A 17960-nucleotide genomic window follows, 5' to 3' on the forward strand; every position below is an offset into this window, starting at 1 on the left:
GGTAGTTCTTTGTTAGACATAGCCTCACCCATATATTTCCAATAGTAACAGTTTGAAGCCTGCGTCTTCAGACGACCTGAAGCACTATCCACTTTATACGTGGACGTCCATCATCCTTCGGGATATACCATGCATCGTTTCACAAACTTAATACGGACCACTTGACAATACAATGATCTAGATATTCTCGTTATATCATCATCATTACATCGTAGCGACAGCCAAGGTCCCCTCGTGGAATTCTTTGAGCCTAGTCTAGAAAATAGAAGTACATAGCGGCCCAAACCACGGCCCCTTTGATGCTTTCTAACTTCTCTACCCTAAAAAAGGTAAGTGAATAAGTACCTCAAACCTGCAGAACCTGAAAATTCCATACAGACAGAAGCAAGGGCCCAGTTCAAAAATAAGGTTCTATATCATGGATGCACAGACCGCGGCCCGCCGGTCGAATACTGGTGGCTCGCGGACAGCAAAAATAATACTCTCGTACATTCGAAAAATATTGATTTCTATTCCAGAATAAAACCAAAAAAAATTAATTACCTATACTTCTGGCGGCCGGCCCGCCATCTGTTCATGATTTGCCCGAGTGGCCCCTAGTCTTAATAAGGCTGTGCAACCATGTTCTGTATACTAAATTAAATTAAACACCATTGTGCGGCGTAAAGCGAAGTTCCAAACGGAATACTTTTACATATTGCTTCTATACATAGTTACAAAGTTAATGAAAGACGATGTCTCACCAGACTGTTCAAAAATTTGTGTTAACAGAGTTACATAGCTATTTATACACCTGCAGGAATATTATCATGATTTTTGTCACTTTTTTAGACGTCATCAAATGGAACTGGCCGGTTAGAAATTGGGCGATAGCATAAGTTTCATATGTGGCAGCTATAACATTAATAGAGAAAAAAGAGAATGAAAGAATTCTTACTCTCAGCTTGCGAGAGGTCGTTATAGTAAGGCTCCAAGGCCTTGAAGAGACGGTTCTCGTCCACGAATGGCAGCAGTGCCACGCCCTGCCACGCGAACTTCTTGCCGTTCAGGTCTATCTTGAAGTCCGTAGGATAAAAATCTATAATAGGTGAAAACTGAAACAAAATAATCGTGATTTAGAACATCCTCAAAATGCAATATTTTTTCAGCGATTCTATTGTATTTTTAAAGTAATATTTTTTTGTTAAATATACACATTGCAATATTTTTGGTTCAACATATTCGTTACAATATATATGTGACAATATTCTTGAAGTAATTTTTTGCTGCAATATTTTTACTGTAATATTTTCATTGCAATGTATATGCTGCCATATTTTTGGAGTAAAATTTTTGCTGCAATATCGTCATTGGAATATTGCTGCAATATTTTCATTGCTATAATTTTACTGCAATGCAATATGAATGCAATATTGCATTTAATTTGCTTCTAACCGGTCTTATTATTGGAAATCTACAGGGAGGATTTCGTCAAGTTTCTAAAACTTTCCGATTATCAACTGTAACACTTAAAATAAATTCATTAAACGCCCCAAGACAGAAAAATAAGTGAGGTTAGCTATAAGTTTATATACTTTGTGATACGTGTATGAATAAAATATTTCTAAGATCACAGGTCTCTACCGTGTGATGGTAGAGTTTTTCGGAAAAGCCTTTTAAAAATGAATATCGTTGTACTAGATACCGCAATGCATGAAGATGAATGAATGGAAATTAGAACGCAACGAGTCAATAGCTTCTGTAAGATCAAAGTTTAACGGGACAGTTTTATATAAAAATTGATTAGTAAATATTGTGGCTGCCACTCGAACCATCATATTTTATCGGCCGACTAAACCGAGGATTACCAACACAACATTACTTACGATGGGCCTCATAAGGCTCAAGGTCACCCAGAGATCAATGAAGACAGCTATGTAAGAAAAGGACCAATATTTAGCCACTTCCGCACATGCAGTGGTAGTTTTGCGAATCACACAACCGCCACTGCCAAATTACTCAACACGTGTTTCACCCTTCCACGGGGCAAAGAGTTATGTTACACCGAATAGTGCCAAACACTTGACTCTGTGTTGTGTGTGTGCGGAAGTGGCTAAATATTGGTCCTTTTCTTACTTAGGATGGACTTCCGCAAGGTAACGCCTGATTCCATTAAATATTTAGGAGACAGCTATGCCCGAAGCTTCGCTGCGTGATCAAATTAGAAATAAGGAGATCTGCTTAGAGAGTGGCAATAGGCAGAGCACTTCACTCATGCAAGTAGTCGCCTAACTAGACCGAAGACATAGTCAGGTCGGCGTAAATCGCAGCGTAAGACCGATTGTCGTGGTGATCTTTGGGGGAGGCCTTATACAGGGTGTCTGTAAGCTGATATGATGATGATCGTTATACTTACGGGGTCGCTCATGAGCGGTGCCCAGGCCGGCGGCACATGCTGGGAGCTGGCGGCCGGGAACACCCCCATCAGCTGCTCCAACGGCCGGAACTGTAAGCACAGACATATTAGTAAAGTTTAAGGCTGTTTTTAATAGTTACAAACGTCTGAATTGATTTTTTACAAAAGGTTATAATGAACAGGCAGATATAATGAGGCTTTCTTTTGTGGGCAAGGTAATAGAGTGATATAATCATGTTAAATTAACAATATGAACATTTTTATTTAAGCGAATTATAAAAAAAAAACACAAATATTACCAAATATGAAAAACTACTAAAATTCCTACCAAGTAGTAATTTTTTTTATGTCATAAAAGGTTAGGGAATAAATAACTCTAACTAAAGTATTAAGGACTAAACGTGTCCGCTGCATCGTACGCTTGATATTCAACAAAAAAAAATAGATTTTTTTCGTCAAAGAATTTTCTTAAATAAAATTTAAAGCCAATACAAGTTCCGTCAAAATCGGACCATTTCACAGATTAACCGGAGCAAACAGACAGACACAGACAAAAATTTAGAAAAAATGTAATTTTGGTATATCTACTGTATATATAATCATATGAATGCAGTAAAAAGCTGTTATTTTTATTTCCTTATTTATATAGATAATTGTTAACATGATCATAATATTATAAAACCTGATTGAGTTTGTTCAACTACATAGTTTATTCAGAATTATTTTATTAGTATCCAGTATCATTCGTCAATTTTATAAAAACGTGCTGCTGTTTGTGCTAAACAAAGACAACGCTCACCGGCTGGGTGCCTTTCTCGAACTTGGTGGACAGACCGCAGATGTTGACGAAGTCTGAAGCGAATGGCGCGTAGTGGTAGGGGAAGTACCACTTCCAGCTGGCGCAGCCCTGGTAGTAGTAGCGAAGCACCCAGCACAGCCCGCGCACGTACTGCAGCGCCACGCGATACCTGCACATATATTAATTTTTTTTATTAAAACTAACTTAACCTAATGTCAATATTGTATCATACTGTAGCTTTTTGTCGCCCAATTGCTGAGTCCTGACCTGATATGACAGTCCAAAAAATAAAAATAATTGATCGCTTTGTTGACAGACGGCTAATACAACAGGACTTTTTTCATCTGCAAAAAGTCTCCGATTCATTTGTAATAAAATAAAAGAAATATGATTTTTTAATTAAATACTGCAAAACATTATTGACTAGTAACCAAATTCAAAACGCATATTAAAAGTAAATTGACGAATTAACACTTATTATTCAATGAACAAATGTTTAAATGATAAGAATCTTTTGCAGTGATATCGCTTGATAGTTTCATTTCATTTAGCCTATATTTAATAAAGATGATGTTGTTGTGGTGTTACTTCCTGCTTCTTCTCCACAACTATAATACCTAGCAAAGCAGAGTAGTGTAAAAAAGGGACAGGTCAAAATAAATAGATAAGTTGACGATCAATAATAATTTTAACAGGTCCAATGTTGAATAAACGAATTTTATCTTAATCTTTTATTTATGTGCTGTGTGACTATTTAACTTTGACAAATACAAGCATTCAGTCTGGAACAACCATTTGGTTCACCTCGCACAACAGCCTTTTTTAAAATGGAATCAGGCGTTACCTTGCGGAAGTCCATCCTAAGTAAGTAAAGGACCAATATTTAGCCACTTCCGCACATGCAGTGGTAGTCGTGCAACAAAGTGCACCGCCCGCCAGCCCGCTGATAAATGCGTATGTGGCAAACAATGCGAATCACACAACCGCCACCGCCAAATTACTTAACACGTGTTTCACCCCTCCACAGGGCATCTTCCGGAGTTATGTTACACCGATTAGTACCAAACACAGAGTCTGACTCTTCTTTCTCTCTTCTTAGGATAGAGTACCTGTCTTTAGTTCTGAAACTCACTACTCCCAAAGAGCAAATGATGGCACGAGGGATTCTCTGAGCACATTCACAGGTTCAAACTCAGAGTCCCTCGTCCATTCGTAACCCGGGTGTGGACAAGACCATGTTGCACCTGATCATCGCCTGTCCCGTATTTATCATGGCGGTTAACAAAAAGAGTAGAGGAGGAAAACATCGCCTCACTGGTGAATAAAAAGGGGTATATTTAAAGACAAAGAAAAGCTAAGGTAATTTCTGTTTTGAGGAAAGGAATCTAACCTGAACTCCATATTGTCCCTGGCCACCTCGAACTTGCTTTCATAGTAGCGCTCTTTGAAGCCATCCTCCCAAAGGCGCACCTCATCATGCTTATCCTCGTCTTCTTCTTCCTCCTGCAGTCCGGCTTCTGCTGCGGATCTCTTTCTACCACGGTGCCTCTCTTCTTCCTATAGCGGAATACAAATTCGTCAGTTTATCAAGCAAGTCCAAGCAGATACCTTAAGGTTGTGAATGAAGACCACAGACTGATAAGCATAGGATGTCCACATGTGGAGATGCCCTTGATGATGAAACTATAGGGGACGCTTATGTCTAGTAGAAGACATTCTGCAGCTGTAATGATGATAATGAATAAACCAGATATGTAACTTAATATTTAGCTATCAAATTGTGCCTTTATAAATTTACATTGCCCATGTTTCCACATGGAACAATTAAATAAGGCACCATTTTATTATTTTTACCTTTGGGATTTATCTATAATCTGTACTTTCAATTTGAGTGATGTAGAAAAGATTTTATAATGGCTTCTAGAGTTAGTTCTCTAGTGAGAATTTCTCTTAGGAACTTGAGATGACTTTTAGGTGTCAGTAAGTCCTCTGTAACTGACAGGATTTCTTTATAGATAATTTATATAGATCAAGGTACTATTAGCATCATCTAATATTGTACAAAATAAGAAAAGAAGAGAGACAATACTCACTGCGGCTGCGTTCATTCCTGCCATGCGAATTTCGGCCGCCTCTTTGCGCGCGTTCTGCACAGGTTTGCCGGCTGCCCCTATAGACTGAACACAACTTCTGTGAGCAACTGTTTTAAAATATATTGTAATACCGGAGATACACAATAGCCTTAGATATCACATATATGAATCGATAAAAGTAATAAAGATTGTGAAAAAAGATTTGATGATCCAATACAAAAAAAACAATATTACTTACCAACCATGACTAAACTCATGATGGTTTTTTTTTCATTACTATTGTTATCTCTAACCATACATTACAATTATTGGTCAGTATAATACAAGCTATTTCTCTCGAACAAAACAATGATGAAACGTAATAAAGAATCTTTTAATGAATCCGCAGATTCTTAACCCTTAAATGCATGGAATTTTTTATTGTGGTAAGAAAAATATATGTTATATTTATAGGGGTAACAAATACGGGAAAAATAGTAAAATAAATATTTATGTAATACTATCATAAATTTTTATAAAAAAACGTATGGTATCATTTTTGATACAACATGCATTTAATACCTAATCAAGTATTCACGGCCCTTAGAGATTTTGGTTTTTTGATAAGGTGTTTTCTATTTTCAGGAATAATGAAAAATGTTTGCAAAGTAATGAATTATTTATTAGGTAAAAGTAATTAAATGTGGTACTTGTTAAAACAGTCAGAATTTTTTTTAAATACAGAAAAACTTTGCATTTTTCACATTTGGTGCTGCTTAGCAGCTAACACCCTGGCATCATACACCGCATGCGATTATCTGTGCGTATTTGTTTGTGGTTAGTACCATCGTGTATAATGTCTGTTGATGGCACTTCCTGAAGGGTATTCCTCCGCTTAGGAGCTGGTTCCTCTTTAGTACCGTTAAGAATACTACTACTACTTGGTCGACCTCTTGCAGGTTGGGTGTGGATTTTATATTTACATAGAACATCTGCAAGTTCTGTTCTAAACTCTGCTAAATTCAATATATCTTTCGCAGCTATCTTCTTTTTATAGCAAACCTGCTTATAAAAGACCCACGAATTTATAACCGTCAAATCAAGAAGATTATGGAATAGTCTAATGTAACACTTCCTACTTTTCATGCGGATTCTGTATCTGCCCAAGTGCGTTATGTGCGTTGTATTCTTTCACAACCTTTGGACACTGTATAAATTTCTTCCACTTCTCAACCTTATCGTAGCGCTCAATCGTGGATACAGGCTCAGCGCCCACATAAGTAGACAGCAAAGTCACTTGTCTATTATCCTTCCAACTCACTGAAGACATTTCAATTCCATCGTAGCTGGTCACGTATTCTTCATAATATCCCCTCTCCACAGACTTTGCCATCACTTGTTGCTTTGTAGGCAATTTGCAAGATTTTCCAAGACAGTTTCTCTGCACAGTTCCTAAACACCAAATGCCTTGTTTTGCCATATAGTACATGAGTGGCAAAGAAGTGTAGAAATTGTCAAAGTAGACAATCTGATTCATTATTCTTGGAATGGCTCGAGCTAGTTTTATGACGACATTACCAACGGTTCCTACGTCTGTTTCATTTTCTAACATGGGCTCATTGTCCTTTCCTCATTTGCTCGTCGATGAGAAGAATAGAGAGAATTTCTTCAAAATCGTTTTCATCTACTTCGTTACCGTCGTCGGATAAGTAACCATCTTCTAACTGGCTTAAATAATCTTCAATATCCTTATCGGCAATTCTTTTACGTTCCATTCTAAAATAAAATACATAAAAAGCTCAAGCCCGCAACCAAGCGAAAATGTAAACAAGTCAAAGTCCCAAATGCATGATGTCTCATTTTTGATACAAGCAAAAGAAATGCTTTTATTATTTATAATATAAAATTCGAATGTAAAATATTATGGTACCATGCAATCAAAGTACTTACCTACGATAAAATATTTTTTTTTATCTGGATTAGCTTCAAGATTCATTCAATAGCACCTGATGAAAACTTTCAAATTCACTTGTTGTTGAAACTTGTAACCGACAGCGAACAATGACATATTAACGCATCATAAAATGGCGGACCGATCACAATGCTTAACTTTTTCCTTCAGAAACTACTATTCGTTTATATTATAAAGCAAAATTTTGCGTAGTAAAAATTTTAAGGGCTCTGAATCGTGTAAAACTTTCTGTTTCGTTTTTGATACAATATGCATTTAAGGGTTAATATACTTGTCCGAATTAATCAAATTGTGATAACTGAATACTGTATCAGAAGAGAGCGACTCTGATAGTAGGCCAACAATATAAAAAAGGAATATAGCTATATATCAGATAGTAACGATTTGAAAGAGTGGAACGAACATGATATTACACCAAACTTACAGAACTATTTAAATATTCCTGGTGCAACTAATGAACTTGGTGACGCTCAAAATATAAGTAGGTTAAGGCTTTATTGGTATAGTGGTGTTTTTGATTAAGTTGTTACGCAGACCAATTTTTACCATTCTTAAATGAAAGTTACATAAAATTTATGTAAAAATGTTACTCGGCTGGTTACCCAAGATAAATTTTCAGTAAAATTGCCAACAAGTGTTAAGACATCCACAAATAATTTACATTTATTATCTATATTATCACATACGTCGTTTAAAAGACTAGAAAGAACATAGGATATAAGTGTGAACTCTGCGGTACACCTAAAGGTAAATTTCAGAAATAAAAACCTTGTTATATCTAATTGTTAAAAGCAATTTTAAAACTAGTATTTACGACATAGACATGCCCAACACTTTTACATAGTTATGTTATATCTTTTAAAATTTACCAGCCAATGATGAAAAGATAAAAAAATGAATACAATATTAAACATAAAATCTAATAAAAAAACATCACAGTATAGCAACCAGTGCATTTACTTGCATATATATCAAAATTTAGTCATTTGGTCTCAGATTAATATGTTACTAATAAATTTTATCAAAATTATTACAATTATTAGAACTTTCATTCCAGATTTTCTTAACAAATATAAAAATCAAAATCATATTATTCTTTACTCAAATCGGCTTATACAGGCAAGTTCGAATCGTCGACTAACATAAAATGTCAGCATTGTTGTCCCTACATGAACCTACCACCGGCTCGGAAGGCAGTTCTGATAAAAGCCAGCGAGAAACTCAACAGTTGCTCTTTACAAATATAGTTTTATATCGAGCACTTAACAATAATTAGCTTTTTATCAACATTTAATTCCATGCATTAACATCAGATGTAAGGGTTAGTTAGTTTTTGATTGCTGAAAAGTTCTATTTAGGGAAACTCAGGTGTTTAAAATATGTAAATAGCGAGTATATTGTCTATTGTGTCATGTGAAGTTTTTACTGTTAGCCTTGCGGCTTTAACAGCTTAATCGGAAATGAGTTCACAGAACGGGGGGGTCTGTGAACTTTATTAAAATTACAGGATACGAATTTCCGAACCCGTATCCGCGGGGAGACGAGGAAGTCACAAAGGTAGAGCGAGATAGTAGCAGAGGGGCTCACCCAGCCAGCCCTCAAATAGTGAGTGACCTAGCAACAATGTTTGAAACTGTCTCACCATGGGTGCGAACTGTGTCTTTTCCAGTAGCTTGAAGTTGACAGGCTGCTGCTTCTTCCTGGCCTTGTCGCGCGCTCGGAAGTTCAGCTCGTTGTTGTGACGCCGCTTGAAGATGTCGTCCTCCATGCGCCCCAGCTCGTCCATTATCACTTGCACGCGCTCCAGGTTCACGTCACCGGAGTCCGTCACCCAACCCTGGAAGATGTTATTGTAACAATAGATTGCTTCTAAAAACAAATAGACCAACCGAAATTAGCCGATTGTCTCTATCCAAAAGTCGATGTGCAATATTTAACGCCGGGTACTGAACAAACTATAAAATATCGTTTAACCCAGTAATTCCCAAAGTGGTCTATATCGACCCCTAGGGGTCTATACTAACCTGCAAGGGGTCTACGTCAGCGAAAAAAAATTTGGGGGTCCACTATAGTGGATCTCAACACATACACTGATAGTACCTATTTACTTACATCATACTATCTTATAATATCAAAACATTTACATTATTTATAAAAGTATCTATGAAGAAAAGAAACAGACTGGACATCATAAGCCGAGGAGATTTAAGATTAACCGTTACAAAATTGACACTAAATGTTGATAACTGATTATTAAATCATCAGGTTCATCCTTCTCACTAAAAATATTGACTAATTGCTTATGTTATTTTATTTATAGGTTATTTTTTGTTTATTTAAAGTTAAGTATATTTTAAATAACAGATACAAAATTTCATTTTGAGTAGTTTTAATTTAAATTCAATCAAAAAATATATAAATTAACATGTGTTTTTACTTTAAATTTTTAACACTAAACTTCACTACAGTTAGAAATTTACAGGAAATCAATATCAGGTAAGTAGGGTCTTCCCAACACGGAAAAACATGGCAAGAGGTCTATGACACAAAAAATTTTGGGGAACTCTGATTTAACCGATATCTGCAATCAAATAAAATATATTATAATTCAAATCCTTACTTTAGTTTTATAGACGCACTTCTTGTACAAATTGACGAGTCGATCTATAGCACCCTCACGGATCTCGAGGCTGGGCAGGTGCGGCAGGAAGTCATTGCCAACGAAGAAACACATGAACACCCAGTCGTCCAGCGCGCGCTCGAAGTCATAAGGGAAAGGCAAGTTTGGCATCTGCAACTCCTGGAGGAATGTAACATAGAAAATTATTTAAATAGCTATTACCAAAATGGATGGACCCCTTGGGGTAGAAACTGGTTTCCCAGGGGACGGCATAAGCGAAAGCTAATTTTCGAGGTCGAATATTAAAAATCTACATGTTGAGTAATTTGGCGGTGGCGGTTGTGTGATTCGCATTGTTTGCCGCATACGCATTTATCAGCGGGCTGGCGGGCGGTACATTTGTTGCACGACTACCACTGCATGTGCGGAAGTGGCTAAATATTGGTCCTTTTCTTACTTAGGATGGACTTCCGCAAGGTAATGCCTAATTCCATTAAAAATCTACTCCTATTTAACTACAATTCTCAATTTATACTTTTAAAATATTGTTAATTATATGTCGCCTTCGTGGTGATTTCAACGTCTCGTCGATCTCTATAAGATATTTCATAATCGCAACGCTTGGCAGGCGAATTGGCGATCAGTGTGGTATTATGGTACGCAGAGGACGCTGCTGCCATCTAGAAACTTCTTTGCACAAGCAGTATCAATGCACAAAGTGTGAATTGTATTATATCATGGGAATCGAACCCGCGTACACCAATACCTCGCTTTGCGTCGTTTCGTTTTGCATTTTTTTCGAAGTTGTGTCGCTGCTTAATTAGTACTAATTTTCACTGGGCGTCGTTAGATTTTCGAGGTTGCGTGTTTTTGGGTTCGAGTATTAAATGTTTTTTTTTTAGTTTTCTTTTTTTTTCCAAAAGATGGCAACACTTTTGTTTCTAATTGCGCCATGCCATCAAAACTCGGGGATTTATTTTCACTTTGTTTTGCTAATTTTGGAGTTCAATTTCAATTATGTAGTGTTGTAATGCAGTGTGTTATGCTTATTTTAAAAAGAGAATAATAAACTTATAAATTTTTACGTGTTGTTTCTGGTTACAAAAAAGGTATATATTATTCCAATTTAGCTATTGGCAGAGTTATATAATTTTTGTTTTTTAAATGTTTATTTTGTTCCATTTTCTTTTTAAAAAGTAGTATTTTCGTGACCCCGGAACCTATCTTCGTTCTTTACATGGTTTGCTCAATTCCCGTCGTGTTTTTTGGAACATAACCACGACACATAGTGAGGTATTGGTGTACTACAATCTCAAATACTCTACAAATGGGCTACCACCGCTCTGTTATATATACCAATTTGTTAATGACTTATATTTTAGTTGAATGTATAAATTTCCACTTTTTTTTTTGTTAAACCTATATAACTTTTTTTAATGTTACCTATGTTAATAATTATGAAATAAATTTGAATACATATTTACTTAACACATTACATGCCATGTGGGTCGTATACCAACCCCGCAGCACTTTCCGTTCAGGCCATTTGCAGTTCTCATTGAAAAACAAAGGATTCTTAAACAAATGAATTGTAGGCTCAAATATAGATAACTTAAATATTTAATGGAATCAGGCGTTATACCTCGCGGAAGTCCATCCTAAGTAAGAATTTACGCATATGCATTTATCAGCGGGCTGGCGGGCGGTGCATTTCATTGCACGACTACCACTGCATGTGCGGAAGTGATTAAATATTGGTCCTTTTCTTACTTAGATAACTTCACATCACGTATGCGCGTACGTAATGCATATTAAAATTTATAACTTTTTCCCGCTAATTATAATTTTACAGTATTTGAAAAAGTCTAAAGCATACGTCTTAAAGGACTTTTAATTTTTAAGTGCTGGTCGTATACGCACCACGCGGCCTGAATGGAAAATCTTCAAAAATTGCCGTGGCACGGAACGTGTTAATTTAATATATTATGTATATATATATGCTAAACAATTACATATTTTACTTTTTTTCTACCACTTAACAATTTACATTAATCTATATAGACAGAAAAAAAAATTAAATTTAGTTAATAGTTCAAGGCTTTAAAACTAATATGCAAAATTGTGAGTAAATATTGGATATATTAAACGTAATTGCAAAAACAAAGGTACGGGCGCTAATGTATATATGAAATATAGATTTTAGCCAAAAAAACTCTAAAAAGCCTATTCCATAATTTCGTATCCATGCTCCTTTAGGTGACAGATCTCGTGAATTACTTGTTATACACTCAATGACACCTATGTACAACAGTACACGATCTGTAGCCGAAATGATGATGGTGATGAAATTTTATATATTCATGTACCTTCTCCAAATACTCCCGGAGCACGTTCAAACGGACGAAGATGAAGTTATCCTGGGCACCGAAGGCCGGGTCGGAGCGCACCACGGATGCGTCTGGATTAGTTCCCGTACATTCTTTCATCTCGTGTCCTGGAAAAGGCGTACAGTCGAATATATTTTTATTTGTAACTTTTCAAAGACAAAAACTTCAATAAAAATTATGCTAAGAATATTTAAACAAATTAAAAACTGTACCGAATATTAAAATAAAACGCTTTATAGTAAAAAAAAATTACATTTGACTTTTTAATTATTATATTTTATTTAATATGACTTCCTTTATTACGGGCCTCTCTTTCCCACGTATAATTTTTGGGATATTTACCGTCTCTCTCATCTATCATTCTTCACGATCTCTCTCTCTTCCCTCTTTCATCCATCATATTATCTCTCATTCTCACAGCACTGATTTACATTACATTTACACATTGCCTCCCATCTCTCGCCATATTTTTTATTACGCGGTTTTGTTACTTCCTCCTCTTAAAATGAAGCAATGTTGCCGCAAGCAATTTATCTTAAACTAAACGTACATACTTTAAATAGAAAAATACTGCACACATGTTTGTTACCTCGTAAGAAAGACACACACAGCAGAGAGAGAAAGAGAGAGACACAGGCAAGCATTCACTCGCTATCACGTACACACACACGCGTACAAACAAATACACATTACCGAAAACATTAAAATGTCAAATATATTAAGTGTGAATTTGCTTATTTTCATCCCCTTCAAAATAATTATCGTCTGATAAAACGCACTTCAACCAACCCTTTTTTCTAGTCTTCGAAACAGTCGAAATAGTCTTTTCCAATATAGCCTTCACCTTCAATAAACCTTCGTTTTGGTTTTAATTTCCATGTAAATCATGTTAAAACTGCATCCTCGTATTAACCTTTTGAGTTTGCTGAATAGCTAGAACTCTCACAGAGCCAAATCGGGTGAATATGGAGGTGGCGGAACGATAAACGTCGAGTTTTTGGCAAAGTCGCGAAGAACCAACGCAGCATGACATCGACCAATAGACACTTGACGCGTTTGAGACACAAAACATCTTTCAATTTAAAATGGTGTGGGCCGAGCCAAATGATATTCCAACTTGGCGATTGTTATAGACAGTCCTACCGATGTAGGTAGTACACGCACGCACGCACGCACGCACGCACGCACGCACGCACGCACGCACGCACGCACGCACGCACGCACGCACGCATTGTACGACTGTACTGAAGGACTTGCGAAAAATAGAGCAGGAGCGAAGGAAGCTGGCCTGAACAGCCAGTTTATCAGAGAAAGCTGCGGCTAAATCCCCCCCGCGAAGTAATGCGTAGCGGCCATGCCGCGGGGACCAGGGATACCGAAGAAAGAGGATTGTTTTTAGTCGGTATTGACGCCTTGATCGAGTCCGACATACGGGGCACCAACATCACGCCCTATGATACGTAAACGTATTTTTAAACCTCTTCGAAAAAAAAAACACACACACACACATATAATATATTTTGTTGATTATGTGCTTGTAATAAAATATGTAAATAACTCATAAAAGTGTGATTTCACAGGAAAAAGGTTTTTTACTATAATAAAAAACCTAAAACATCAGAAAATATCTACACTCTACTGAATAATACAATGTATGCATGTATAAATAAATAAAAATCTTTGAACGCCGCGTAAAAACTTACCCAACTGTCCACAAACATCACAAGGCCGGGCCTTGTTAGGCTTGAACTCCTCCCTTATGATCGTAAAGTTCGGCTCGTGGGTAGCCAGCCCCAGCATGATCAGATCAGCGTCAGCGCCACATAGCACGTGGTGGGTGTTCGGATCGTGGTCCGGTTGAGCTGTTTACAAAATTACTTATTAGTTTCCTATAAATTAACCTCTAATATACTGGCCTAGACATCATACCAAAGTATGACAGAAGAGCATGGAAATAAAAAAGATAAAGTGAATCATTAAAAGATAAAAACGTTCCTGTCTCATAAATAAGGTAGGGGAACGAGAGGCCGCCTATAGCGAAGGCCATATAAAAAAACATCATACCCCTAAACATACCCAGTGCAAATTGGTCAATTATATACTTATATATATATATCACAATTCTTTTGGATTCACAGTCTCAGGATATGGTGGCTCTCTTATAATTTCCTGCCCCATATTTGGAAAGTAAAAACATTTACACAGATATCAAACCCGGGACATTAATAAATTAAAAAAAATTATATTCTTTTCACAATATTAAAAATAACCTATTCCAATTATAGCGAGTTGTATTAGTTGGGATAAGGGTTCTGTCCAGTGCTGGTTCAGGCGCTACTGTCCTAAGTGAATTCTGGTTGCAGCAAATGTGCACCACTTTCTAAAAAGGTTTCCGCTGCTCATGTTAATTGTTAAAAGGATGATATCTTCCTAATTACAAGTAGTCTAGATAAATAATGAATCTTAACAATTCCTTAATAATATGTTAATATTACTTTCTAATAATATATTAATAATATCTTAATAATACCTTCTAATAACAACTTAATAATACCTTCTAATAATATCCTAATAATACCTTCTTATAATATATTAATAATACCTCTCTGTCTTCGAATGTAGTCCATAATCTTATGCTCCCCTTCTCCAGGTACATTTGCATCGGAGAGAATCACTTTAATATTCTTCCATCCAGGGTCAGTATTTAATCTGTTAAAATCAATTCATATCTTTAATGTCGTGAGTATTATTATATATTTTGTTGAAAAATAAAATTAAAAATCTGAAATGCTAGCAAGGAATTTTACAAAGGATCATTAGTTATAGGTGTAAAAGTTCAACAGATTTGTTATTAATTAATGTATGGTACACCCTACCCATCAATCAAAAATAATAATGTAAGGAAAAGCATTTCAAATTTCGAATTATTGTATTCTAAAATTAATTATTGTTTAATATCCAGTCAAATTTTATCATTCAAAGACTATTAAAGAAATATTTTAAAAACTATACACAGTTGTATGTAAATTATTTTATTACGTGTCTACTTATATTATCTTAAAATAAATAAAATACAGTTATACAATGACATGAAGTTATCTTTATTTGACCCTACAATTCATTTTTAAGGAATCATTTGTTTTTTTATGAGAACTCCAAATGTCTTGAATGGAAAGTGCAGCGGGGGTCATATATACCCTACATGGCATGGAATGTGTTAAGTGTTTATCACTTATTTTATTTATTTAGGATTATTTTGAATAATCACTTGTGTCTGTCACAAGAAGAATGAAAGCTCAATTTCATAGCAAAGAATCAAACTTGTCTCCCCCAACTCTTCAATTCTAGAGCTATAAGCATTTAAATAAGCTCTAATCTGAAAAGAACTAATAGCAAACTCAACATATTTTTTTTGTGAAAATTGCCACAAATATCTCTTACTATAGCCAAACTTAAGATTGTATATCCCATTATCACTTAGCTATACTGCAATATAGATAAAAAAGATAACCCTAATAATTGTAAAATTTTATCAATTATTTCAAGTAGTTAACATCAGTTTTTACATTAATAAAGATGTATATGTTAAAATTAAATGAATTAACTAGATTTTATATAATACACTATACAGGGTGATTGGTTACACACGTAAAAGCTTTTAAGGGTTGAATTCATAGCTCATATTTTGTCAAATGATGTAAATAATGTGACTGTAGCTCACTGAATGACTAAACTTGCCACTGAGGCCTATGTCAATGAAATATCACCGCTGGTAACACACATGTTTGTCTTTACACATTAAGACATGTTGGCTAAAATGTTTCATAGTTTCCCAAACCCTCCTTAACTCACTTGGATTTTATCTAGCCAGTCATGACAGTTTATTTGCCCTAGACATATGTATGAGACAAACAACATCAAGACAATGTCTCATCTGATAATGTCATCGATGTCTATATAGTGTTTTAAAATAGCTACTTTTAATATTAAGTATTAGGTCAACCGGAAAGTACATTGTTTCCGTCAACATATTTTACAGAAAAAACAATTTATTTTTTAAAATTTGTATACTAGATGGCAAAAGGTTGTTGATAAAGAAAGTGAACATACTGATTATAAATAAAAACTTGTTAAAACTGTAGTCATGTGAATTTAACTTGTCTTAAGTTAAATTACATACCAGTCTAATACATTGTTATCAATGTATTAATATTCAAACTAAAACTTACCTAATTATGAGTTGAACTAACCATGAAGTATTAATATGGAAATTTATTCTACTGCATGAATTACCGGTTTTTATGTAACAGATTGTCATAGTGACTTGTTGAAATTGAATATAGTTTTAAATACCTGTCATGAATGTAGTAGTGTAAGCATTTGCTCAGTCGATCCATGAATGGAGTCCCTGGTGTAATACAGTTAGAGTCAAAGTGGGCTTCCTTAGGCCTCTCTGGGGGCAAGTAAGCACCCTTAGATTGTAGTTCTGAGCGAATACGTGCAATCTCTTCAATTTTCTCCTGAGACTCCTTTGAGGCTCGGAAACGTCGTGATCTCTGCTGATTCATTTTAGCTCTGGGTGCCTATGAAAAGATGATTGATAGATATTTTAATTTGTTTATCTTTCGTCAAAAAGTAGAAGATTACAGAAAAATGAATTAAAAGTCAAGATTAAATCACTTACCACTCCGTCAATGGCCATGTACAACAGTCTCCTGGGGCGTACAATACGAAACAATCGGTCAATGCACTCGAAGATGGCCACCATCATCTCGTCCTCATCCTTTGGCGCGGGCTTGTCGTCCGGATGCGTACATGGATGTATAATCCCATTCATATCTAAATACAAATTATCGAATTCTAATCCGTTGGGATTTGGCAGAGAGGAATCTATGTGTACCAATTCGCCGTCCACATCTGTAGGCTGAAGCAAAACATTGAAAGCATGTTATTATTTTATAACTAATGCTTCAACGTTGTAGGTTAGACCTTACCTTCTGTTCGATGCATTCCACTATTACGCTGGAGTATTTTCGGCTAAGCCAGCGGAAGAAAGCTGGTACTCCCATATTTAAAAGAGTCTTCTACACCCTTAATTTAACAATTGTATTTTATTTCCTAAACTAATTTGTCACGTATTCAACACAAACAAATCGCAGGATCCATTGTATGAATGAGACAGATAAAAATGTAGACTATACGAATATTACATGTATTGAAATATAGATTAAATATATTATTAATGATCATCTCATTTTTCTCATAAAATAAAATAAAAAAGCATCTTACAATATTACGTACAGAGCAAAAACATGTTTATTTACAAAGTTTCTTGCTATTTCCAATGTTTATAATATTAATGTAATGTCTATATTTCATTTCGATCAGCGGGTGGAGGTGGTTAACCGAACGAGTGCATATTTGATCATTTTTCCATGGAGTGTAAGCGATTAGCGAGTGAGTCACGATGCAAAGGAAAATTATATCCAAGATTTAACGAAATAGTGTATTCACATATGTACAAAAAGTAGGTATTTACAATTTACACGACCCTAACAACACAACGGCAGCGACATTATCACTAATTCACTATTTTTCTTAATGTCGGGAGAAATATTATTGTTTATGGTCCCATGGTTTGTAGTAAATCCAAAGCAAGCGAATTTATTCTGTATTTTCAACTCTTTTGAGTATAATTTAATCCACTTTGTTTCA

The 17960-nt window shown here is 35.5% G+C and overlaps 1 protein-coding gene across 1 annotated transcript in view; it reads right to left on the bottom strand.

Annotated features, from left to right (window-relative positions):
- Nucleotides 1-17402, bottom strand: part of Rat1 (5'-3' exoribonuclease 2 Rat1) — a 49739-nt gene extending 32337 nt beyond the window's left edge. The window contains exons 1-13 of the mRNA XM_068762953.1: nt 17240-17402; nt 16930-17169; nt 16599-16828; nt 14848-14954; nt 13949-14107; nt 12225-12352; nt 9859-10038; nt 8881-9075; nt 5288-5371; nt 4585-4751; nt 3195-3363; nt 2396-2485; nt 938-1094 (exon numbers count right to left, since the gene is read on the bottom strand). Coding sequence (XP_068619054.1) covers nt 938-1094; nt 2396-2485; nt 3195-3363; nt 4585-4751; nt 5288-5371; nt 8881-9075; nt 9859-10038; nt 12225-12352; nt 13949-14107; nt 14848-14954; nt 16599-16828; nt 16930-17169; nt 17240-17314 — 1981 coding nt within the window. The 5' untranslated portion in view covers nt 17315-17402. The remainder of the gene's footprint in view (nt 1-937; nt 1095-2395; nt 2486-3194; nt 3364-4584; nt 4752-5287; nt 5372-8880; nt 9076-9858; nt 10039-12224; nt 12353-13948; nt 14108-14847; nt 14955-16598; nt 16829-16929; nt 17170-17239) is intronic.
- Between the last annotated feature and the right edge of the window lie 558 nt (nt 17403-17960).

Source organism: Battus philenor, unplaced genomic scaffold (assembly GCF_028537555.1).
Source record: "Battus philenor isolate CCGP_79_NKW_IND1 unplaced genomic scaffold, ilBatPhil1.0.hap1 SCAF_17, whole genome shotgun sequence".
Classification (NCBI taxonomy): domain Eukaryota; kingdom Metazoa; phylum Arthropoda; class Insecta; order Lepidoptera; family Papilionidae; genus Battus; species Battus philenor.